General features: G+C 61.2%; 2 protein-coding genes across 4 annotated transcripts in view; one reads left to right on the top strand and one right to left on the bottom strand.

The window, feature by feature from the left end:
* LAGE3 (L antigen family member 3) overlaps positions 1–1,178 on the top strand; it is a 1,689-nt gene extending 511 nt beyond the window's left edge. The window contains exons 2-3 of the mRNA XM_032846385.1: positions 485–613; positions 903–1,178. Coding sequence (XP_032702276.1) covers positions 485–613; positions 903–1,017 — 244 coding nt within the window. The 3' untranslated portion in view covers positions 1,018–1,178. The remainder of the gene's footprint in view (positions 1–484; positions 614–902) is intronic.
* Positions 1,179–7,357: 6,179 nt separating this feature from the next.
* PLXNA3 (plexin A3) lies at positions 7,358–21,985 on the bottom strand. Of its 3 annotated transcripts, XM_032846334.1 has the most exons (34): positions 21,598–21,985; positions 19,465–20,092; positions 18,939–19,165; positions 18,626–18,790; positions 18,243–18,425; positions 17,202–17,330; positions 17,030–17,130; positions 16,565–16,688; positions 16,328–16,484; positions 16,149–16,248; positions 15,860–15,974; positions 15,485–15,685; positions 15,227–15,323; positions 14,878–15,068; positions 14,651–14,796; positions 14,452–14,572; positions 14,232–14,368; positions 13,953–14,123; positions 13,541–13,634; positions 13,199–13,438; positions 12,966–13,109; positions 12,652–12,886; positions 12,408–12,550; positions 12,071–12,327; positions 11,895–11,961; positions 11,636–11,782; positions 11,389–11,548; positions 11,129–11,232; positions 10,798–10,894; positions 10,318–10,508; positions 9,867–10,036; positions 8,939–9,151; positions 8,563–8,713; positions 7,358–7,476 (listed from the first exon to the last, which is right to left on the bottom strand). In XM_032846334.1, the coding sequence occupies exons 2-34, from the start codon at positions 20,063–20,065 to the stop codon at positions 7,381–7,383; spliced, it is 5,475 nt and encodes a 1,824-aa protein (XP_032702225.1). In that variant the 5' UTR covers positions 20,066–20,092; positions 21,598–21,985; the 3' UTR covers positions 7,358–7,380. The 3 variants fall into 3 exon arrangements, with proteins under 3 accessions (XP_032702225.1, XP_032702222.1, XP_032702223.1); XM_032846331.1 differs by having other exon boundaries at positions 18,626–19,165; positions 19,469–20,092; positions 21,598–21,984; XM_032846332.1 differs by having other exon boundaries at positions 18,626–19,165; positions 19,469–20,092; positions 21,851–21,984.
* Between the last annotated feature and the right edge of the window lie 2,849 nt (positions 21,986–24,834).

Raw genomic sequence — 24,834 nt, 5'->3', positions numbered from 1 at the left:
GTCACCTGGGGAGCGGCTGGGGGGGTACAGCCCAGGGCTGGTGGGACAGTGGTCACAGGGGTTGTTGGGGAGGCTGGAGGGGTCCAGCCCGGGGTTGGTGGGCCAGTGGTCACCGAGGGGGCAGGGGAAGCTGGGGGGGTCTGGCCCGCGGCTGGGTTGGAAGGGTACAGAGGGGAGGCAGGGGGTGCTGGGGGAGTGGGGGGGGCGGCAGAGAGATGCCAGCAGGGTGCCAATGGCCTGGCTTCAGAGGGATGGGTCGGGGGAGGAAGGAGGGAGAGCAGGGCGATGACCCGTTTTGCCGGGGGCGGGGGTGGGGGGCTATGGGCCTGGCTTGGCGTCTGGGGCCGGGTTGGCTGGGTGTGATTAGGTCGGGGAAGGGGGTGGGAGCTGTCTTGAAGGGGACTGGGCTCGTCAAGGGGGCCTGAGAAGGGCGGGGGGCAGGCGCAAAATCGTTTGGATGGTGCCTTAAGCCGGTCTCCTCCAGTGCCCTCTGCGTGCCTTTTCCATCCCGCGTGGAGGCGGAGATTGCCTGTGGGTCCCTGGCCCCAGATGCCGAGCCCCACAGAAAGGCTGTCGAGAAGCAGCTGACAGTGAGCGGCAGCGTCCTGGCCGTGTAAGTTCTGGAAGGGGGCCCGGTGGGAGCTGCAGCAGGTAGCAGGCCCGGTCTCCACAGAAGGGGCGCTCAGCTGGACACACCGAGACCCTCCGTGAACGGTTACTTCCAGGGACAGGGGTGGGGGAGGCTGTCTCGGCCTGCACCTGCAGCCTGGCCTGGGGTATAGGGAGGTGCCTTCATGGGGATGTCGGGGTTGGTGGGCTGGATTTGGGGCGGGGGGGCGGCAGAGCAAGGAAGGGGAGGAGCTTCAACCCCCAACTCGGTTGTCTTTTCTGCTCCCTTTCAGCCACTGGAGGGCTGAGGATCCTCGCCTCCTGCGAATTTCCGTCCTCAACTTCCTGGACCACCTTTCCCTGGTGATGCGGACCATGCGGCGCTTTGGGCCCCCCGTTTCCCGCTAAGCTTGGGCCGGGGAGAGGGGCTGAAGTCTAACGCGTCCCTCCCCGGGGACTGCGTCCTTCCCGGGACAGTGACTCCTGTCGTACCAGCTGCCACTGTGTTAGGAGGGCCTAATCCTCGGCCGCTACCGGCCCCAGGGCACTCAGGGCCCGTTTGTTTTGTTTTGTTTGCCGCTTGAACGTTTCTCAGTGCAGACAATTAAACGGAGCTGTGCGGTTGGTTCCCTGTCTGGGCTTATTTTCCACCATGGCACCGCCTCCAGAGGGTCTTCCCTTTGTCCTCGGGGAAGCGGAGGGGAGGTTCTGGGATGTAGATAGGGAGGCATGAGAGCTGACTGAAGACAAACGATGGAGGAAATGGGAGAACACGGCTTCTGTCGTCCTCTGTCCTTCTCTGTCCTTCACTGTCCTTTGCTGTCAACGGCTCTCCGCTCGGTGGAATGTGTCCTTGGTTTTTTCCTTGTGTTTATATGCTAAACAGAGAATAATGAAGAAGGGTAAAATTTTGCGCGTTTCACATGTCTCCGGATGTTTTCCCCATCGAATGTGAACTTTTCCTCTATGAAAACTCGGAGTGCATTCTCGAATAGATGCATGAAAGATGCGTTCTAATGTAATTACTGAACTTTTAAATTCTCTTCAGCTTTGCCGATGAGAGATGGTGAGTCAGTGGAACTCGGGTGTAAAATCTTTGTATGAATCATGCTTCCTTAAGATACGTTAATAGAGGCAGAATTACTTGGTTAAATGTTTATTATTTTTTTCTATGTTTTTTTAAGATTTAATTCATTTGTCAGAGAGCACAAGCAACAGGAGAAGCAGGCTTCCCACTGAGCAAGGAAGCCCGATGCGGGGCTCCAGCCCAGAATCCTGGGATCATAACCTGAACAGAAGGCAGATGCTTAACCAACTGAGCCACCCAGGCATGCCTATTTACTGTTTTAGGATTTTATTTATTTAGTTCAGAGTACAAGTGAGGGAGACAGACCAGGGCAGAGGGAAAGTGCCCAAATATTACTTTTTTTCTAAAGATTAATTTTTTAAAAATTAAAATAGAAAATTACTATTTTTATTAGTGAGAGAGAGGGGTTGGAGGAGGAGAGAGAAAGACAGAATCTCAAGCAGAGTTGCTGCTGAGTGTGGAGCCCAAATGCGGGGCTCGACCCCACAACCTTGAAACCATAACCTGAGCCGGAATCAAGAGTCAGACGCTCAACTGACCGAGCCACTCAGGCGCCCTGCTATTCTTTTTTTTTTTTTTAAAGATTTTATTTATTTATTTGACAGAGATCACAAGTAGGCAGAGCAGCAGGCAGAGAGAGGGGAAAGCAGGCTCCCCACTGAGCAGAGAGCCCGATGCGGGGCTCGATCCCAAGACCCTGGGATCATGACCTGAGCCGAAGGCAGAGGCTTTAACCCACTGAGCCACCCAGGTGCCCCGCCCGGCTATTCTTTTAAAACTCTGACTCAACAGGGCAAAATTAGGGGTGCCTGGGTGGCTCAGTTGGTTGAGCATCTGCGTTTGGCTTAAGTCATGATCCCCAAGTCCTGGGATGGAGCCCCGCATAAGGCTCCCTGCTCAGCGGGGAGCCTGCCTCTCCTTCTGCCCCCTGCGCCCTCTGCTTTGTGCACACTCTCTGACAAATAAATGAAATCTTTAAAAAAAAAAAAGTGTAAAATTACTCTCCAGAAAATGCACCCTCCTGCCAGAATACAGGTTTTCCACCTTATCACCACTGGCTCTCTGGCCAAGTTTTTAAAAAATTACTCTGGGGATGCCTGTGTGGCTCAGTTGGTTAAGCATCTGCCTTCCACTCAGGTCATGATCCTGGGGTTGTGGGATCGAGTCCTGCATCGGGCTCCCTGCTCAGCGGGAGTCTCCTTCTCCCTTTGCCTCTGCCCCTCCACCCTACCCCCTGCTCGTACTCTCTTATACTCTTTCTCAAATAAATAAATAAAATTTGTAAGAAAAAAATAGTTTGCATGAGAAGAGTAAGGAACCCAGAAACACTAGAATCAGAGCTTTATGGCTGACGGGACTTAGCTCAGCCATGAGGAGTGCTGGGACAATTGAGCTTTTAGGAAATATTGTGTCCTGCACACTTGCCCAGCCCAGGGGTTCTGGCAGTCCTTTGGTGGATGTCGTGGGACTTTCTCCATAGGTGATCAGGTTTCCTCAGGATAAACACAGTTTTACTTCTTCCTTTCCAAGCTGGGTACCTTTTTGTGAAGAATTTCTCTCCTGGTTGTAGGTTGGACTTTCCCTGCTTCTCTGCATGCCTGGTAATTTTAAAGATTTATTTATTTATTTTTTATTTATTTGACAGACAGAAATCACAAGTAGGCAGAGGCAGGCAGAGAGAGAGGGGGGAAGCAGGCTCTCCGCCGAGCAGAGAGCCCGATGCGGGGCTCGATCTCAGGACCCTGAGATCATGACCTGAGCCGAAGGCAGAGGCATTAACCCACTGAGCCACCCAGGCGCCCCATGCCTGGTAATTTTAGATTGGATGCCAGATATGATTTCCCTTGGGTGCTGTATATCTTTGTATTCCTGGACAGATCTGTGAGCTTTAGTCTGAGATGCTATTACGTGACCACGAACAGTTTGATCCTTTTCAGCTTACTTTGAAGATTTGTTCTATGCACCAGAACAGCTCAATGTAGTGGTCATTTTCCCCCAACACTACTGAGGCAAGACCCTCTGGGTGGCCGGTCTGATGCCTCCTGAATTGTGAGCTTTGCCCTCCTGGCTGGTAGGGACAGCTGCTAGGTCCTGTCGTGCTCGAGCGCCAGACAAACTACCTTCCGTTCTTCAGATGGTCGTTACCCTAGCCTCCGGCAGTTCCCTCACGCACTGGCGATGATCAGTGGTCTGCAACTTACTCCAGCGGGACCCTCTGGGGATGTGCAGGCTTCCCTCCCTCCACCGCGCCCCACGCCCTCGGCCCTGCCAACTTGGGGTCCCCGGGCTTTCAGTCCCGTCTCCTAAACTAGGAGTGTCCATTGGGCTTCACCAGGAAATTTCCTCTGCAGACGATCGCAGGGCGCATCTGATTTCTCCCCGCCCAGAGATCGCTGTCCTTCATGCACCATACCTGCGTTCTTTACAGTGTGTTTCATCTAGTCTGTCTGGTTTGTGGGGCTCCTTCAATTGAAGCCCCCCAAAGTGGGTTGTAACTCCATCCTCTATTAGTCCGGATGCAAGAACAGAAAATCTGCCATTGTGGCACATGGAGACTGCCTGTGCTGCGTGCTTGGGGGGGGGGGGGGGGCGAACGGTGGGGGGGGGGGGGGGGGGTGGCAGGGGGACTGCGGTTGTGATGATGGTGACAACAAAGACTCGCCTAACAGCAGGCGACAGCAGGGGTCTGTCTCTGTCTTCCTTTTTAAAAATCATTTTTTAAAAGATTATGGGATGCCTGGGTGGCTCAGTCAGTTGGGCTGCTGCCTTCCGCTCAGGTCATGATCCCAGGGTCCGGGGATCAAGTCCCCCATTAGGCTCCCTGCTCAGCAGGAAGCCTGCTTCTCTCTCTGCCTCTGCCTGCTGCTCTGCCTGCTTCTGTGCTCTCTCACTCTCTGACAAATAAATACCTTTTTAAAAAGATTATATTTATTTTAGAGAAAGGGAATGTGCACACAAGCAGGGTGGAGGGCACAGAGGCAGAGTCTCAAGCAGACTCAGCACTGAGCGCAGAGCCTGACGTGGGGGTTCACCTCAGGACCCTGAGATCGCAACCTAAGCCAAAACCAAGCGTCACATGCTCCCCAGACTGAGCCACCCAGGCGCCCCTTCAAAATCAGTTTTAAGACTTTCTTGATTGATACATGAGAAATTTGCTCTTATACCGCTATCCACTCTGCTTCCCCTATTCATTCTCCCAGAATGGTTCTATTCTAGTCACTCACGGTTTCTTTCCCCCAAGGTTAAAAATTGACGCGTTTAGTCTTTCATTGGCTTAGTTCCCATAACCTCACAGGGGTAATGTTTGAAAACCATCTTCCTTGGCTTCTGTCTTCCACCTGCCTGCACAGCAGATGTCCCAGCACTTCCCTTCTCTGGGCTTGAAGCCTTATCCTAGATCAAGCAGCTTTCTCTTTACACTTTACCTCCCCTTTTTGTTTACTGTGTTTGATGTCAGATTTAGTGAGGTCTAATTTCCATCCTGTAACCTCCTCCTCTTCAGGCGTACAGGTCTAGGAGGTTTGTTTTGTTTTGTTTTGTTTTAAAGATTTTATTTATTTATTTGACAGAGATCACAAGTAGACATAGAGGCAAGCAGAGAGAGGAAGGGAAGCAGGCTCCCCACTGAGCAGAGAGCCCGATGAGGGGCTTGATCCCAGGACCCTAGAATCATGACCTGAGCTGAAGGCAGAGGCTTTAACCCACTGAGCCACCCAGGCGCCCCCAGGTCTAGGAGTTTTAACAAATGCAGTTTTGTAACCACCACAGTCCACGGCCTTGGCCCCACAGACGGACTGCTGAAGCTACTGGGTGGCGCCGACACCCAAGGCAGATCACCCAACTCTATCACCAACCCTCCCTGGGCTCCCCTCTGACTCAGAGACAAAGAGCCCTTTACAGTGGCCGACAGAGGGGGATGGGACCCAGCCCCCCTCATCTTCTCTGGCCTCCTCCCCTCTCCTCTCCACCTTGCTCCCTCTGGTCCAACCACACCCACCTCCTCTCCTCTCTCAAACAGGCCAGGCCCACCCCTGCCTCAGGGCCCTTGCACGGGCTCTTTCAGGTCTAGAAATCTCTTCACCCAGTGTTCCAGCTGGCTCACTCAAATCTCATTCCTGGCCAGTCTATTTGGAATTGCATCCCACTTCTTCCCCTCCTGCGTGACTTTAACAGGTGGAGGGGGCAGGCGGAGAAGAAGTAGGCAGGTGCTTTGGGCTGGAGGCGGCTGGGGCAGTAAAGCACTGTCCGATATGGAGGAGTCTGGGTGCTACCAATAACACTGGGGAGTTCTGCACAGAGATCCACTGCTGGCTTCTCGGGTTCCCAGGACCTGCTGCACTAAGACTAGAATGAGGGCAGGCAGGTGGGACAGAAGTGGGGAGACTGGGCATCCAGGCAGGAGCCCACGGTAGCTGGGACCTGGCTGGGGGCGTGGAGGTGGGGAGAAGGGAACAGATTCGGACAGGATCTTGAAGGGAGAGCCACCAGGGCCGGCTGAGGATGGACATGGCCCCAGTCCTCCTCAGAGCCTTGGGACCCTGGCTAGAGTTAGCCCTCCCACCCATCCACAGGCCGACAGCCTCCCCACCTGCTTCTTTGCGCACCGACCACCCACATGCCCCCAGGACAAAGCCACACGAGACTCCATTTTCCCAACACTTAATTAGGAAAAGAATTCCATGAACAATGACGACAGAAAGCTCATGCCCAAAAAGAGGAGAGAAGTGGATTTGGGGGCCCAGGAGACGGGGCCAGAGCCCTCAGAGAAAGAAGAAGAACCAAGGAGTAAGGCACGGCCGCCGTGACCAGGCCACGCTGGGCAGGCACGGGACAGGGCGGCTGAGGGCAAGGGGTCTGGGGCAAGTGCGGACAACACGGAGGACGTGTGGCAGTAGGGCCGGGAGAAGGAGATTTCCAGAGTCCCCAGGCCCGCCTCCGGCCTGGGCCCAGGCCCGCTTCTAGTTGTCCTGGTGCTGCCAGTGGGGACAGGAGAAGGTCCCATCTGACTCTGGAGCTGCGTGGGAGGGGGACCTGTGGCTCAGCTGCGGGGAGAACCCTGGGACCCATCACCATCCATGGGCGGTGTTGGGGGGGGTCCCCTCCCTCTATACCCTGCCCGGCCCCCAAGTGCTGCTGGTGCCAAGATCCCCCACTGCTTGGAATGGGCGGGGCCGGCCACGGTGCAGGGGGGAAGGTGCCCAAGGACAGGCCAGGGCTGCTGCTGTCACAGAGGAGCCAAGACGACTCAAGGACAGAAGGTATGTGTGGGTGACAGCATCCCGGAGAAGGGACACACGGTTACAGAAGGGGGTGGCGAGAGGGAGATAAATTAAATAAATACGCTACTGGGGGTATAAATAGCGAGGAGGGCAGGGGCTGCCACAGCACAGGGGCAGGAGGGCTGGGGAGAGCAGGGGGACAGGAGGGCAGGGGGTAGGGGGCGGGGGAGACAGGGGGCAGGGGTATTGCTGCTGCCGGGGTCAGGGGTTGGTCCTGTCACCCCTGCCCCCCACACAGGGCCCAGAGGAAGGCACTAATGAAGGGGGCGCCCAGGTGTGCCAGGGGCATATTGGCCCGGGAACCCCCCGGCCCCGCCCCCGCGCCCCCGGGATCCAGGGCTCAGCCCGGAGGACAGCTCAGGACCGAGTTGGCGCCCCCCCCCCACACAACCGGTTCCGCCACCCTTAGCTGTTGCTGGACACGAGGCTGATGATCTGTTCCAGTTTTTGTCGCAACTTATGCTTCCGACAAGAGGCATCTCGGTCCAGAGCAGTGAGAACCTGGGGGAGGGGGGTGTCCCCCCGGGAGTGGGGCTGGCGAGGAGGGGCCGGTGCCCTCCGGCCAAAGCCCTCCTCCCCAGCTCAAGCTCTTCCCTCCCCGGCGCCTCCGCGCACCCCGTCCTCTCTGGGGGCCCCGGGCACAGGGCAGGAGGCGCAATCCCTCCCCCGGCAACTCCGGGGGCAGCTTCTCCTGCGCCCCAGAGCCCCTCCCGCTGCAGAACCGGGCTCCCTGCTCTCGGGGGCCAGAGGGCAGCCCCTCTGGAGGGCGGCCTGGACGGCTGACCCCGAGTTCCCCAGCCCCTCGGCACATGCAGTTCCCACGCCCACCCGAACCTCTCTCGGGTGGGTCTCCAGAAGGCGTCCTGTCCCTTGACCGGCAGCAGCCCCCGCGGAGCCCCTCGCTCCTCCTCCCTGACCACCCCCTGCCCCGGTGCGCGCGTATGTGCGGCCCTTCCTGAACTGGGAGGTCACCCTGCACCTGCCCTCTCGGGGTCCCTCCCAGCCCTCTGGCCGCCCCGCCTCAGTCTCCGTGGCCGCTCCCTCTCTCCTCCGCCACCTCTGAGTGTCCCAGGGCCCCAGGACTCGCTGTGTGGGCCGCCCCAGTGAGCTCGTGCAGGCTGCGGGCTTTCAGGGCCGTGTCCTGGCTGGAAGGTTCTCATTTCCAGTAATAATACATCCTCAATTCCACATCTCTAATGTTTCCAGCCTCCTGAGGCTGCAGTCACAAAAGCCATGGGCCCTATAAGGCGCTAGCCCTGCTCACCTTCTGGCCTCGCCCCTCTGGGCACCCCCACATCCACCCATCCCTTTCCTGGACCTTTACTTTTGCCCAACCAGAACTTTACTCTCTGGCCTGTGGCTTCTCTCCTAGGTCCCTCAAACCCCAGCATCTGAGGAAAGCATCCCAAGTGCCAGCTTGGGGGCTGGCTAGGTGGGGCGCCGTGAGCAATCTCAGAGATGGCCTCCAGGCCCTCTCTGTCCCCTCCCACGCCCTGGAGCTCCCTTACCCTTACTGAGCCCCCCACCTTTGCCACCAAGTGCATGTTCGGGGCCTAACAACTGGGCTTCTGTGGAACTGGCACGCACCTCCTGGCGGTACTTGGTGACGTAGAAGTAGAGTTCGCTGAGCGCGCTCAAGATGTTGAAGTCACTGGCATGGAGACGCGACTGCTCCACCAAGTAGGCGTCCATGTCCTGGTCGCTAATGGACGCCATCTTCGCGATGTCCCGGTAGTACCTGTCGGAACCCTGAGTAGCTCATAGAGGCAGGTGCTGCCAAAACCCCTGACCTGGCTCTCAGGCCATTCTCCGGGCCTTCTTCCTAAAGCCGACAGGGCTGGGGAGAGGGCAGGGTGGCAAGCGGGCTCTCTGGGCTGCCCAGTCAAGCTCCCCTCCTGACAGCACGCCCTCCTTCCCCCCCAACCACCCCCAGGCCCACCCAGCAGGGGGCTGCAGGGCCCACCTCTCCACCCAGCTTTTGTAGTTGGGGATGTCCTTAGCATAGAGCAGCTTGTTGGACGGGGAGTCCTTGCCCAGCCGGTGCTCGGACGTGGAGCACGAGTCCATGAAGGTCTGGGCCACCACGGACAGGCAGGCGTCCGTGATGCTGCTCTTGTGGATGTCGAACACGAACTGGGGGTTCTTGATCACGTTCACCCAGAAGCGCAGGGGCAGGCTGGGGAGAGGAGCGAGCGCCTGAGGCCCCCTCCCGCCAACGCTCCCCAGCCAGCCTGGGCATGGCCAGGATGACATAGTGAGGTTAGCCGTCCCTTAACTCCCCACCAGCCTTCTTGCAGAGAGAAACACGAGTCCATGGCCAGCATCCCCACACCCCCTGCTGCTCGCTGGCAGCACTGTGGCCCCCCATCCTGCAGTACCCCGTCTTGCCACCCCCCGTCCTATAACACCCTCCCTGCCCCGTCCCCCGCCCAGCGGTGGTCCCCTGTCCTACGGCCCCCCCATCCAGCGCCCCCCAACATAATCCTCCGTCCTGTGGTCCCCTATTTGGTGCCCTCCCCGCATGGTCCCCCATCCAGCACCCTCCCCACACGGCCCCCCCATCCTGCAGCCCCCCTGTCCAGTGTCCTCCCCGCACTGCCCCCTGTCCTGCAGCCTCCCGTTTGGCGGCCCCCCTGTCTGGTGCCCTCCCCGTGCAGAGCCCCGTCCGGCAACTCCCCATCTGGCACTCTCTCCACACGGCCCCCTGTCCTGTGGCCCCACCGTCCAGCGCCCTCTCCACTTGGACCCTCGTCCTGCGGCCCCCTTATCTGGAGCCCTCCCCGCGCATATCCCCATCCTGCGACGCCCTGTCCGGCGCCCTCTCTGCTCAGACCCCTGTCCTGCGACCCCCTGTCCGGCTCCTCCATGCATGGCCCCCAGTCCGGCGGTACCAGTTGCTCTTCCAGGTATGGCGCACGTCAGGGTCACTGATCTGGCGCTGGTCGGCCTGCTCGTCCAGGAAGTCGAACATGTACTTGATGGCCAGGGGCAGGGCTGATCCCCGGTGGGCCGTGCTGAACACCGTCTCAAAGAGGTCATCCACGAACTTCTGCAGCGTGCCCTGCAGGGGCTCCGCAAGAGCACAGGCTGTGATGGGGCCAGGCAGGGACAGCCCTGCAGCAGAACCCAGTCAGGGGACAGGGGCCCCGCCCAAGACAGGCCCAGCCTCAACCTCTGGCTGGGAGTTCCTGAAGCAAAAGCCTTGAGAAAGGCCCACCGGATGCCACTGATCCCGTGGCCTCCCCCCACCCCGCCCCAGGGCAGGCCAGGCCCACCACAGGGCCAAGGCCAGGCTACAAGTTGTCTGGGCTCAGGCCATGGTGGCTCCCAGCAGGTCCGCACCTTGGTGGCTAGCAGTCGCGTCAGGTAGATCTCCGAGACCATCTTACTGCCGCGGTCCCCCTCCCTGTGGTCAGTGTGGTCATGGTTCTTCACCAGGTGCCACAGCTTGGTGCCAGTCTCTTGGTCGGGCGTGATCATGGGTGCCCGAGAACGGAGGCTGTCAGGGCTGCTGGCCGTGCGCAGCAAGCTCTCTGGGGCCGAGGACAAGCATGCTGCTTAGGCCAGCGGGGCCAGGCCAGCCCCCAACAGGGTTCTTGCCCCACTTTGTCCTGGGAGCCCAGCAAGTGAAGGGACGGCCTGCCTGCTCTCACTGGCCCAGCCCCACCTCTAGGGTCCACGAAACTCAAGGCCTCCCAAGGGCAAGGCCTGGGGAGGCCACCAGAAGCAAGCCGGTCATGCAACAAGGGAGGCCCCCATGATGGCTAACATGGCCTCAAAGGGCACAGAGCCAGCAAAGGCCGCCACACAGAAGGCACCTACCGTAGCGGCTGAGGGAGCGAGTAAAGGTGAAGGAGTTGGCCATGTTGTAGGCGGATACTTGTTTGGGCACCAGTGCCACCAAGGAACCGTCTGTCACCTGGAAAACCCGGAGACAGAAGCAGGCGGTGCAGGAGGCTGAGGGGCCAAGGGCCCCAGCCACCAGCCACCCTGACCCCACAGGATGCACGGGCAGAGGCACTCAAGCCTCCCTGAGCAGGGACCATGACCACAGGGGCAGAAGGGAGGAGCCGGTGCCCTAGCTCCTGTGTCATCAGGACGGGGCCATGGCTCCCAGGTGGCCCTGGGGATGAGCAGGCCCCCTGCTCCTCACCTGGTAGTGGGCCAGCGAGTTGACCCTCTTCCAGTCACACTCGATCTTGGTGGTGACATCTTCATCCTGGAGGATGATGCGGGCCATGCGGCCCTGACGCCATTCTGCAGGCCACAGACAGCCCTTGAGGTCCTGCCCGGGGTCCCCCCGTCCCTGGACCCGCTCCCCTCCAAAGATAGAGCCCAAATGGGGGTGTGAATGCCAGCCGGTGTGACGCAGCCACAGGGTGGGGGGCAGGAAGAAAGGAAAGGGCCGCTCACCTAGGTCCATGTCCTCAGCTCTGGGGCGCTGGGAGTACGGGGTGCCCTTGTACACGGCGTCTAACAGCTTATCCTTGGCTTGGGTGATGCTGTCACAGTTGAGAACCTTCACTGGAACCTGAGTGCTGCCCTCGCTCTCCGGGAACACGCAGTGCAGGGTCTGAGAGTGGGGGGCACCACGGGGTGGGTCCTGGGTGAGGCTCCTTCCCCTGCACCTAGAGCCCCGCCCACCCGGCCCCCAGCTCACCAGCGTCTTGTAGTCGATCTGCTGCCGGATGAGCTTGTCCTCGCTCAGAGAGTAGCGGGCCTCGCCCGTGATGGCGTCGATGGGGCCCTTCTCCATCTGCTGCTTGATGGCGCAGTAGAGCAGGAAAAGCGGCTCCCCGGCACATTCCTGCAGCCAGGGTCGGGCACCCGGGTTGCCACCTGCCTGCCAGCTAGCCGCCTCCCCCGTCCCTGCACCCCGTCACCTCTGCCCACCCCCAGCCCCATCCCCACCAGTGCACCTTCAGAAACTTGTGCAGCAGGAACGTGAACCAGTTGGTAAGCATCTTCTCGGCCACCGACTCGGTCCTAGGGCATAAGGGGCGCTGGGCCAGCGGGCAGACGGCAGCCTGGACGGGGCCTGCTTTAGCAGGGGTGGGGGGCAGGCCGGGGACGGGGCTGCCTCCCTTCCCAGTACCTGCGCAGCAGCAGCTTCGGGTGGTTCCTGCTCTCCAGGTTCTTCTCAATGAGGTCGGCCAGCAGCTGCTTGAGCAGCCCCGTGGCGTAGTCCAGGCGGCTCTGCAGGACCACCATGGTGAGCGAGGCCACGGTGCCACGGTCGCGCATGGAGAAGCTACTCTGGGCCTCCAGCGTGTGGATGAAGGTGAGCACGAAGGCGCGGCTGTGCAGCAGCTGCCCGAAGAGGCGCAGGGCCTTCTCGACATGTGGGGGTGTCTGGGAGGGACAGGGAGTCTCAGAGAGTGTGGGGGGTCCACTGAGGGGATGAGGAGTGGGCAGGCAGGGCGGGGACTCACATCCAGCTCCTTGAGCACCGGATGGGCCTCGATGCCTGGGAAGAGCACGCGCACGGCATACGTCCGGTAGTCCAGGAACGGGATCTGCACGCCGTCCATGTGGCTGGTCAGCTCGTTGATATCTGTCTGAAGCTCCGCGAAGGCTGGCAGGGGCAGGGAAGCGGAGTGAGCAAAGCAGGGGAGAGGCCCCCCCTCCTCCCTGCCCCCCTCCCAGGACCCTGCGCCACGCCCCCGGCCCAGGCACCTTCCTTGCACTCCAGAGCCACGCGGGACTCCAGGTTGTCCATCTGCAGCTGAAGCCGCTTGAGCGTGCGGTCCGCGTCCTGGGTCTTGCGCTTGTAGGCCACCAGCACAGCGGTGATGGCCAGCAGCAAGAGCCCGCCGCCCGCCGCCAGGCCCACCATGGCCGGCAGGGTGAGTGCCCGCTCGGCCGTGATGTGCAGGGTACCCAGCCAGAACTCCAGGCCGCCCACCAGGACCTGCGGGGACCAGCGCGCCATGAGCACGCCACCACGCCCACCCCACGCGCCCCTGGAGGCCTCCCCCGTCCCCACCCACCATGACAGGCTGCCGGCCGGTCTGGCGCGGCGAGTCACATAGGAGCTGCGTGTCGGAGACGGTGAGCGCGCACGGCTGGCCCCCAATCAGCACCGTGTAGTTGAGGCGGGAGGTGCCAGCCGCTGCGGGGATCAGATTCTTGCCCTGTCGGCATGGGGGGGGGTGACACGACAGGGTCGCGGCTGTGGTTCCCCACCTCCCCGCCTCTCCTGGCCCCTGTGCCCCACTCATACCTTCAACACTACATGGGAGCCGGGTTTGACATCCAGGACGCCAGAGGGCCCGAGTGGCTCAAAGCTGGGGTCTGGGTAGTAGGTGAAGGAGGACCGATTGAGGGAGCGGGCCGTCTGCACGTGGTCCAACAGGAAGCCAAACTCATCGGGGTGTTCTCCCTGGGCCTGGGGTTGCGGTCGTCCCAAGAAGATGCCGGGGGCCTTACACAGCATGGCAGTGTCGTTGATCACCTGGCAAGTCTGTGGGGACAAGGGAGGGCAGCCCAGTGGCTGAGGCCACAGGGGGCAGGGGCGGGCGGGGTGGGGGCGGGGCAGGGCGGGGCCACAGTGGCCGGCACTCACATTGGTGGTTTCGATGCCTCGGTACTTAGCCCGGACCCGGGGCTCCTGGACTGTCAGTAGGTGGGTCCCACTCACAGTGATGGCAGTGCTTCCACTGGGAGCGGTGGGGGGAGGGGCCTCAGGGTTAGGGTTAGGGTCCTCCCTCCCCCCACTGTCCCCAGCCTGGCCCAGGACAGCTACCAAGGCTGCGGGGGAGCCCAGGGCCTCCTCTACCGAGGGCACTGGGTGGATGCCAAGGGCCATGTCAGCGGAAGGACTGGGCCCCCTCTGCCGATGAGGGCTCGGGCTCCCAGGAGGTGTAACCTGATGCCCGAGACTCCGGCCACCAGGCAAGGCCCCAGAACAGCTCAGGGACACAATCCATGACTGCCATCAATGCTGGCCAGGCTCCCCATTTTTCCTAGGGTCTTACTTGATTATGCTCCAGGTAGGCTCAAGGCGAGTGACAGTGGGGTCCTGGGTGTAGGTGTAGAGGACTCCAGGGCTGGAGATGTTAGCACGGTCGATGGCCAGGGTGATGGGGGCCTGGCTGGGGCCCAGAGTGGACACAGGGGAGATGCACACGATTGCCTCGGCGTCCCTCCTACATTGGCAAGCAGGGCGCTTAGGGCAGGTGGCTCAGGGCCAGGACCCACCCTGCCTTGTGTCCCCTACAAAATGCCGAGGCTGAAGCTGACAGGGCCCTGCCCACCTCACAAACTGGCACTCGCCATCTCTCACAGTCACAGTGACCCTGCTGCCGGCATCCAGAGAGCTCCCGGAGATGGTGAGCCGTGTGCCCCCCGAAGCGGGGCCCCGACTGGGACTCACGCGGTCAAACGCTGGCGTCTGTGGGAGAAGCACCCTTGAGGGGCAGCCAGGGGGGGGGGACTCAGCAGGAGTGGGGGGTGCGGGACAGACAGCTCACGCACCACAAAACTGTAGAGCTGCTCAGACTGCGTGCGGAAGTCAGCTGAGCAGTCGCCCACACAGAGCTCGGCGGGCCCGGGCGGCGGGCTGGGCACCAGTGACTCCTCCATCTCACACACGATCCTGGGGGTCCGAGAAGGTCAGGGCCAGCTGCAGAGGGCCCAGGGCTTAGGGCCCCGGTGCGCACGCAGCCGCACTCACCTCTCAGCGCTGATGTACTCTGAGGGGATGGAGTTGCAGCGCACACCCGCGACCCGCAGGCCCACCTCTCGGTAGCTGAGGCCCAGGTTCTCACCCACAATAGTGATCCTGGTGCCTCCCTCCTTGGGCCCCATGAGTGGGTGGATCTGCAGAACAGGAGGAGAGGGAACAGGGTGAGCCCAGATTGGCAGGTGCCCGGCCAACAGAAGAGGTCAGGGGGGACTGACCTGGGCAATGCGGGGGTGGCTGCAGCGGGTGCCCTTCTGGCTCGGGTGCATCCAGTTGGTCTTGGGGGCCGGGCAGTGGGCCCGCAGCTGGCACCTGTGCTCCGAGATGCACCAGCCACAGTTGAAGCGAGGATCAGCCTTGAGGCAGAGGCCGCAGCTGGGCCGCTGTGCCCAGCACTTATACAGGAGAGCTGTGGGCAGAAGGCACTGCTGGGGAGCAGCCGTGCAGGGGGCCCGGGGCTCAGAGGACCCCGATGAAAGGTCCCCCCCCACACACACCATATGCGGCCCCAGCTCATAGCAACCAGGCCCCAGGAAGCAAGCTCACCAGCCCCATCCCACCCCTCACCTCGGAAGGTGGCAGGCTTGTCGATAGGAAAATCTCCATCCCAGACCACAGAGAAGTCCAGCTCCGTGTCACCGTACTCATCACCGTCATAGGAGTACTGGGCGAGAGGGAGCCGTGTGAGCCCGGGGGCGGGGGGGGGGCGGGGGGAGGGGGGGGGGGGGCTGCTGGGCCTGAGCCCTGCCACACCCCCGACGCCCCGCCCACACGCCCCGCCCCACGCCCCGCCCCGCCCCCCTCAATCGCCGGCCCCGCCCGCACCGAGGCGTTCTGGCACTGCACGCTGCTGCTGTTGAAGCGCACGGCTGGCACCCGCTGCTGGCGCCCCTGCACCCGGACCACGCACTCGTAGTTCTTCTGGCCCGACTGTGGCTGCGGCAGGTTCTTGGCCCGCAGGGTAAGAGGCTGCATGACGCCCACTGGGATCAAGAGGTCCCCGCTGGGCAGGATCTCAGGGCAGCCCTGAGGGGAGAACACCGGTCAGCCACACACACACACACACACACACACACACACACACACACGCCCCCAGGCTCCGAGAACCCACCCGGGAGATCAAAGGCAGAAAGGTCAGAGGCCAGCTTACAGAGAGCCCAACCCCCTGGTGCGCAAGACCTCCCCCTGCTCCCGCCTCACCTCAGGGCTGTGGACCCTGCCCTCCTGGAAGGAGCACTCGTGGGGGTGGCTGGTACACACGTGGCGGTACTTACACCAGTGGCAGGGGTAGGGGCTGCCCACACAGGACACGCACCTGGTGGGGGAGAGGCTTGGCAAGTCAGAGGACCGGGCCTGCCCTCCTATCACTCTCCCCCAGGCCCAGTGGGGAAACGGAGGGAAGAGGGCACGAGGGCCCACTTGAGGCCCACACAACCCAGCAGGGGACGAAGAGATATGGGGGACAGAAGTCAGAAAGGCCAGGACTCACGACTGGAGTGCGCTGCAGTTGTAGAAGACGAAGTCGACCCCGGCAAACTTGACCCCGGTCTCCCTGGAGAGCAGCTGTAGCCGCACGGTGCGGGTGGCCCCTGCAGTGAGCCCAAGGGTGGCTGTGAGCAAGCCCGGGACACGGAGTGCCCCCAGCCCAGAGAGCCCCAGCCCACTGACCATGCCCCCGGGTGAGAGCCCGGAGCTCCTGGAGGGAGGGCGAGGGGCACTGCAGCTCCCCGGAGGGCAGCAGGACGGCCTCGCTCTCTGTCACCTCCTCAAAGGCACAGCTCACGCCCGCGCTGAGGTCTGGCACGTTGCGCATGGCCACAGTCAACTGGGGGAGGCAGAGGAGTCAGAGTGCGGCATGTCCCCCCCGCACTGCCTCACCCCACGTGCATCCGCCAGGCCACTCACCTGCACCCCAGGCGAGGTCACCGAAACGTTGTTGGGCCTGACCCGCACAAGGACACACTTGCTCAGCTCCTCAGCAAAGCCGTGTGGGGCCGAGGCACCCGGACAAGCCCCTTCTCGGCAGCATCTGCGTGGGATCAGGCCAGAGCCTGTGATGCAGCCGCCCCAGAGGGCCCTGGCCAGGGGAGTCATGGAGGACTGGAGGGAAGAGGGGCCAGCCGGCCCAGCCCACAGTGCCAGGCAACAGTGTGCTCTGGCCTCGTCCCCTGGGGTCCAAGGAGTGTCCCAGAGGATGGAGGTTCTGCTCGTTAGTTGGATGAAATAGAAGGAGAAGGAGGATGAGGCCACAAGGGCATGACTGGGAGAGACGGGCACGTGGGCAGCCCACAGGGGGTCTAGCTGACTCCTCCCTGGAGCAGGGCCTCCCCAAAGCCACCCTCCCCACCGGCCCCCTGCGGCCACCCTCACCTGTGCTGCAGCACACACCAGCCACAGTGGGGGTCCCCTGAGCCAAGGCAGGCCACACAGCTCCCATACTGCTCGCAGGTCTCCACTGGGAGCTGGCTCACCTGGGGACAGCCGCGTCAGTACCCGCCCAGCCCCCCGCCCTGCCGCCCACCGCCACCCGCCACGGGCCCACCTGCTTCTCACTCAGGAGGTAGATGTGCCGGTGATCAGGGCTGAAGAGCAGGTCCCGGAGTATGGGGCTGCCGTCCACCACGGGCACTGTCTCGTAGAGGTGGGCGTACTGGGAGCCATCAACCCGGACCTGGGCCATGAGCAAGCCAGCCAGATGTCACAGCTGTGCCACAGGCACCCAAGGCGTCCTCTTATCAAGCTGTAGCTGGGGCCTGGAGAGGCTCGGCACTCAGCCTGCCCCCCACTCCCCCAGCCCCCATGGGCAGGGGAAGAGGGGTTCAAAGGCCATCCCTGGAGGCCACTGGGGGTGTCTCAGCCAGTCAAAAAGGCCTCCAAGAACTAGAGACGGAGAGATTCATGGTACCTGGGCCTAGGGAAGAGGGTGGAAGAGCTTGGGGTGGGGGTGTTTTGCGGGGTGACCCATCCTGGAACAAGAAACTGACAATGCTTGGACTACTGAGCACTGTTCTGGAGACTTACTGAGAGGCACACCTTGGGGGGGGGAAGGGTGTGATTTGGGAATGATGCCTCCCCAGCGTGGTTTCAGATGCACATGAGGGCCCAGGAAGGGGACAGACCCGGCTCTCTTTACGAATCTCCCCCACCCTGCCCCGTGTTCCCAGCCCCCCTGGGGGCAGCACAGGGCCAGCCATCCTGACTCCAGTCCCTTCAGAGCACAGTGGAGCTCCCAGAGTCCATCTCCCCCTTTCCCACGACCCCCTGTCCCAGAATGGAAGCAGCCCCAGGGCCCATGAGGGGACAAGAGGGCACAGGCTCGGCGGAGGAGGGGGTGCCACAGCCACATTTCTTCCTCATTCATTCAGCAGAGGACTCAGCAACGATGGCTAGCAAGGAGGCCCCGAGACAGGCCTGGGCTGTGTTACACGAGCCAGCCCTTTAGGCCATGGCGGGCACTAGCATTGGTGAGGGTACAGTGTAACTGGGTTCCTGGGGCCCGGTCTGGGCAGTCTGCCTCCCTTCCCTGGGCCCTGCCCTGTCCGGGGCCTCACGGCACATGTTCTGGCCCCGGCCCCCAGCCTACCTTCTTCAGACTGCCAGTGCGTGTGCCGATGAAGACCACGGAGTGCTGGCGGTAGGTGTAGGCAGCCACGCTGGCCATGCCGTCGCTGCTGTCGGCCAGCAGAGGCAGCCCCTCGATCACGTGCAGGCCCCCCAGGGGCTGGTTCAGCACCAGCCCACAGAAGTTTCCATTTATCTGCATGGGCTGGTGAAACAGGAGGGGTGCAGTGAGAGTCAGAGCTGGGGGACAGTGGCTGGATGGAGGCCACGTGACCCCCCGTGCTGGAAGGAAGCAGGGACTGGAATTGGCTCCCCACCAGCCAAGACCAACTGCGGGCCCTGGGACCCCGCAGGAAGTCAGAGGCGGCTAGAGAGGCGGCGGGGGCCGGGCGCGGGCGCACTTACCGTGGTGATGCAGGGCAGCTCCTTGTTGAGCAGCCAGGGCAGGCCCAGCGTGCCCTCCCCGCGGTAGCAGGACTGGATGCGGCGCCGGATGTGGGCGTTGATGGTGCTGAGGGTGAAGAGGCAGAGCACGGTCTGCCGCGGGGGGCTGGCCCGGTTCTTCTGGCCCTGGGAGAAGACGGCGAAGAGCACGTCCTCGTCAGGCGGCACGCCCAGGGCCTGGGCCAGCAGCGGGCCGGGCTTGGCCAGGTGGGCGCTCTGCACCAAGCGGTACTCCACGCCTCGCCAGGAGCAGCCGATGGGGAACTCCACATACGAGTAGAACTCCGAGTCCCCGGCGCACATGCGCACAATCTTGGACGTGAAGAACTTCTCGCCCGCGGCATCCAGCAGCGTCTGCTGCGTGTCCAGCTGCAGCGTCAGGAAGTACACAAAGGAGGCGCTCACGAAGCCGTAGATGTAGTAGATGTCGAAGGCGGGATACGAGGACAGCGTGTCTGAGGGGATCTTGATCTGCGAGGACACGAACTCGTCCTGGTACACCTGGGGAGCAGGTGGAGGGGGCAGCGTGGGACGAGGGCCCCCCCTGGCCCCTGTGGTCCCGGGAACCCAGGCCGCAAAGGCCACCAACCGCGGGGAGTGGTGGGGGAACGGCCCGCATCCTGGGCCCTCACCCGTCCTCCCATCTCCACCAGTCGCTCGTCTCCTCCCAGGGCGGGCCAGGGGCGGGCCAGGGGAAATGCAAGGAGGGCAGCGGGGGCCGATCTCGGGGGGGGCCGAGCAGAGACACTGGGGCGCGAGCGCCTGGCACCGGCCTGAGAGGGCGCGAGCAAGGGGCTCACCCACCAGACTGAACATGTCGCCGCTGTCCTCGTCGCTGATGAGCTTGCGGGAGCTGAGGGTGGGGAAGTACTCGGACTTGCCGTCCACCGCGGTGCCCACGAACAGCTTGCTGGGCCCCTGGCCCTGCTCCACGATGACGCCGGCCATGGAGTCTGGCTCCTGAGCCCCCGACAGGTAGTGCTCCTTGCGGTGGTGGGGCTCGCCCAGCTTGAAGAGGTCGTCCAGGCGCAGGAACTGGCAGACGCCCTGCCACACGCTGCCACAGGCCACCAGGCGGCGGGCCGCGTAGTCCACGAGCAGCAGCTTGTTCACGTTGTCCGCGGGCGCCAGGCGGTGCGTGCAGGCGCGCATGCTGGGGGGCGGGTAACAGCGGGCATTGTCCTCCACGGGCCCCGTGACGTGGGCGCGCAGCTCGGTCAGGTTCGGGGCCAGCTTGAAGACACGGTTCACCGCACCCACAAACACCTCCCCAGTCACCCGGTGCACGGCCAGGTGGGTGAGCGTAGTGTCTGTCACCAAGAAGGCAGGGAAGGTCCTGCTGCCGCCCACGGCCCCAGCCACGGCAGGCAGGACCAGCAGGAGGAGGCCAACAGCAGGCATGGCCGGCAGCTGCACCCAGGGACAGGCCTGGGAGGGGAGAAGCAAGGGCAAATCAGAGGCCGTCCACCCGCCCCCACCTGGCCCAGGGCGCTCATCCACCCGCAGACCGGAGTCCCAGATGCTGACCGTGGCCGGGTGCGAAGGGCCTCCACCAGGGCGCATGAGTGAGCAGCGAGCACAGGCGGGCTTGACGGCCATCAGTCACCCCCCAGCCCCCGCTGGAAAGGAGCCAGGAGGCCTCCCCTCAACCGGGCCACACCCAAGGGGGCAACAGAGCCAGATGCTGGGAGAGGCAAGGCGGGAGGCCCTCCCAGAATGAGATGCCAAACACAGATCCCGGAGCCGAGGGTGGCTGGCCACAAAGAGCCTCCGTAGGCAGGCCCCAGGCCACGGAGACACCCCACGCCCAATTTGGGGGGAAGGGAAAGGCAGAGAGTGAACAATCACAAGTGTGTGTGTTGAGGTGAGTTGGACGGACACCTCCCCAGAGTGCCATTGCCACCAGGGGCCCAGGTCAGATATCTGAGGCATCAAGGTCTGAGAGCAGACCCAGCGCCGTCACATCCCCGGTCCGGGCCGCAGCTGCCTCCTCGCCCCGAGGGCCTCCCTCAGCGGACCGTCCAGGAGCCTGCTGTCTGGCTACCCACAGCAACACAAAGCCGAGTTGTGCCTGTTCCCACAGCCACGCGCCCAGACAGACATAAGTCAGGCTCTGCTCAGGCACAGCCAGACAGATGGCCCAGGCAGCCCTGTGCAGCTCTCCCTCCAGATCCAGAGGTTAGCTGGGGAAGGGTAGGTGTAGGGGGCAGAAGGAGCCCCATGGAAAGGAAACAATGTCCCCCAATACAGCGAGGCCTTAGGGAGATAAGGTGGGGGCCATAGGGACAGTGCCCAGCTTGGCCAGGTCCTCACCCCCAGGCCACACCCAACTTCTCTGCCAGCTCCGGGCAGCAAAGCCGGCAGAGCAGTGTCGTGGCAGCCAGCGGGGCAGGGCTCAGCGCTACCCTCCCTGAGCCCAAGCCTGAAGTGGGACACAAGGTACCCAGGTTGGGGGTGGGGTGCAGGGAACCAAAGTAAGAGAGCATATAAGAGAGAAAAAGAAAAAAAATGCATTTGCTAGAACAAGGAACAGGCCCTGCCTGAAACTGCCGACTTTCAGCTCAGACTGATCATCTCTCTGGGGCCCTTTTGTCAGGTCTGCATCCTGGACCCCTAATGCAACAGCCAGAGAAGAAAGGGAGGCGGGAGAGAAGGGGGAGCACATCCCACCCTAACCTCCTCCACACCCCGCAGGAATACAGGCCTAGGAATGGAGACCTGGAAAGGCAGGATATGCAACCCAAGCCCCCATCCCAACCTCCACCTGTAAGCAGGAGCCTCAAGCATCACAGGCACACCCAGCGGCTCTGCAAAGGGACAGCCCCTCCCAGAGATGCGCCTCCAGCGCCCCGCTCCCCGATGCCCCTCCCGGTGCTGCTGGCCTGGATCGCCCTGCTCCCACCACGGGCACCCCTCGGCCGACCCACTAGTACCTAGTGGATGGAGGTGCCGCAGCAGTCCTTGGAGGGGTCGCTCCTCAGCCACAAAGGGTCCCCATAGGGCAGAGGAGCTGGGCTCAGACGGGCGGTCCTTGCTGGCGCTGGGCCCGAAGGACCAGTCAGGCCGGCGCCCGAGATGCGAGACAGAGGCAGGGCCCGACCCCTTCAACACCCAGCCGGCCGAACCCCGGGCCGCTGAGCCGCTTGGCTCCGCGCGGGCGGCGGGGAATGGAGGCCACCTACCTACCTGTCCCTCCGCCGCCGCTGGCTCCGGGTGGCCGCCTGCCAGCCACGTGGACGCGCCCCCCGAGCCCCACACCGGCCCCACTCGCGCGCCCCCGCCGCCGCGCCCCGCGCGCGCCCCCGCCGCGCCCACACACTGGGCAGGCCCGCGGCCGCCGGGGCCTTTTAAACCCGGACCGTACCACCGCGCCGGCCGGGGGCGCCCAGGGAGAACCGGGCGGCCGGGCGCGCGGGCGGGAGCCGCTCCTGCCCCCGAGGCCGCGGGGAACCCTGCGCGACACCCGGGACCCCAGGAACCGCCCGGGTCCCCGCACAGCGAGCGGACACCCCCTCGCCCCGCACAATGGCCGCGTCCGCGGGACGCGCCTCTCCCCCTCCTCCCCGCCCGCCGCCTCCGGCAACCCTGGGACCGGTGCACGCCCGCGCCACACCCCCTCGGGCCTCGCGCGCCGCCGCCGCGCACAGACCCCGCCCCGCCCGGGCGCCCCGAGGCGCGTCCGGGGCCACCTGCTGCAGGTGCGCGGCCGCCCCTGTGTCCACCTGTCAGGCGCGCACCCGCGGAGGACGGCGCGGTCCTTGCTCGGGACACCGTCGCCCCCGAGGGCCATACCCCAGAGGGCGCGGCTAATACCAGGCAAGTGGCCAGCGCCGGGACTGGAGGCTGTCAGCACTTTACACCTGACCCCTCACCCAGCTGACCCCCGCGGCCCTGAATCTGGGGGCTTCATTCCCCTGCTTCTGTTTCCTTTTTCTTTTTAGACAGCTTTATTGAGATAGAATGGACCTATCACATAAGTCACTCATTTAAAGTGTAACACTCGGTGACTTGTACTTTATTCACAAAGTCGTGCCACGATCTGTACTATCAAATTCCAGGACATTTGGTCACCCCCCAAAGGAAACCCCCATTCTCCTAAAGCGTCATTCCCGCCCCCCACCCAGCCCCTGGTTACCACTGATCTACTTTCTGAATAAGGACACCTCATGCCAATGGACTCATATAATATGCGAGTGTCTTTTGGGTCTGGGTTCCTTAACTTTACCATAATGTTTTCCAGGTTCATCCATGATGCAGCATGGATCAGGACTTCCTTTCTTTTTAGGGCCAAATAATATTCCATTGCATGGATATATCACATTTTATTTATCAGTTGGTGGGCATCTAGGTTGTTTCTATCTTTTGGCAATTGTGAATAACGCTGTTAGGAATATTTGTGTGCAGGTGTTTATGGGAACACATTTTCATTTCCCTTCCACCTAGGAGTGGGATTTCTAGGTCACGTGGTAACTCTATTTTTTACATTTTGAGAAAAGGGGCCAAAGGGCTTTCCAAAGTAGCTGTACCACTTTTAAATTCCCATCAGCAATGTATGAGGGTTCCAATTTCTCCACATTCAGGCCAACACTTTTTTTTTTAAAGATTTTATTTATTTATTTGACAGAGATCACAAGTAGGCAGAGAGGCAGGCAGAGAGAGAGGGGAAGCAGCTCCCCGCTGAGCAGAGAGCCCGACGTGGGGCTCAATCCCAGGACCAGGACCCTGGGATCATGACCTGAGCCGAAGGCAGAGGCTTTAACCCACTGAGCCACCCAGATGCCCCCTGGCCAACCCTTATCTGATCTTTTCTTTCTAGCCATCCTAGCAGGTGTGAAATGGTATCTCATTTTGATTCGCATTTCCCTGATGACTAAGATGTTGAGCATCTTTTCATGAGTTCGTTGGCCATTTGTAGATCTTCTGTGACATACAAAGCAATCGGATATGTCTATTCTGTTCTTTGCCCATTTTTCGGTTGGGTTTTTGTTGTGTTGTTGTCAAGTTGTAGGAGTTCCTTATATATTCTGGATATTAATCCCTTATGATCTGCAAATATTTTCTCTCATTCTCTGGGTTCTCTCTTCACTTTTTTTAAAAAGATTTTATTTATTTGACTGAGAGCAGCAACACAGCGAGAGAGGGAACACAAAACAAGCAGGGGGAGTGGGAGAGGGAAAAGCAGGCTTCCCACTGAGCAGGGAGACTGATGCAGGACTCGATCCCAGAGTCCTGGGATCATGACCCAAGCCACAGGCAGCTGCTTAATGGCTGAGCCACCCAGGCACCCCATCTCTCTTCACTTTCTTGATAGTGTCCTTAAATGCCCAAAAGTTTTAAAATTTGATGACATCTAATTTATCCTTCATTTGTTGCTTTTGTTTTATTGTCATGTCTAAATTGTTTAATCCAAGATCACAAAGATTTATTCCTATGCTTTGTTCTAAGAGTTTTACAGTTCTCACTCTTAAATTCAGGTCTCTGGGGGGCGCCTGAGTGGCTCAGTCAGTGAAGCGTCTGCCTTCGGCTCAGGTCCCAGGGTCCCAGCGTCCTGGGATCGAGTCCCACATCGGGCTCCCTGCTCAGAGGGGAGCCTCCTTCTCCCTCTGCGGCTCCCCCTGCTTGACGAGGCTATTTCTTCCCCACTGGATGGTCATGGCTCCATCATCAAAAATTAATTGATGATATGGGGCGCCTGGGTGGCTCAGTGGGTTAAAGCCTCTTCCTTCGGCCCAGGATCCTGGGATCGAGCCCCACATCGGGCTCTCTGCTCAGCGGGGAGCTTGCTTCCCCCTCCTCTCTCTCTGCCTGCCTCTCTGCCTACTTGTAATCTCTGTCAAATAAATAAAAAAATCTTTAAAAAAATTAATTGATGATAGATATATGGGCTTATTTCTGGATTCTTTCAATTCTGTTCTGTTAATCTATATGTCTGTCTTTATGCTGATATCACACTGTCTTGATCACTATAGTTCTGTACTAAGTTTTGAAACTGGGAACTGTTAATCCTCTTAATTTGTACTTTTCCAAGAGCGTTTCGGCTACTCAGCGTCCCTTACATTTCCATAAGAATTTTAGGATATGCTTGTCAGTTTCTGAAAAAAGAAAAAGAAATCCAGGGGGAGTTCAATAGGGATAAAATTGAATCTGCAGATCAATTTGGGGAGTATTGG

Source organism: Lontra canadensis, unplaced genomic scaffold (genome assembly GCF_010015895.1).
Source record: "Lontra canadensis isolate GAN:19392208 unplaced genomic scaffold, GSC_riverotter_1.0 scaffold174, whole genome shotgun sequence".
NCBI classification, from domain to species: domain Eukaryota; kingdom Metazoa; phylum Chordata; class Mammalia; order Carnivora; family Mustelidae; genus Lontra; species Lontra canadensis.
The sequence above is the reverse complement of the archived record's forward strand: the minus strand, read 5'-3'. Positions and strand labels throughout refer to the sequence as shown.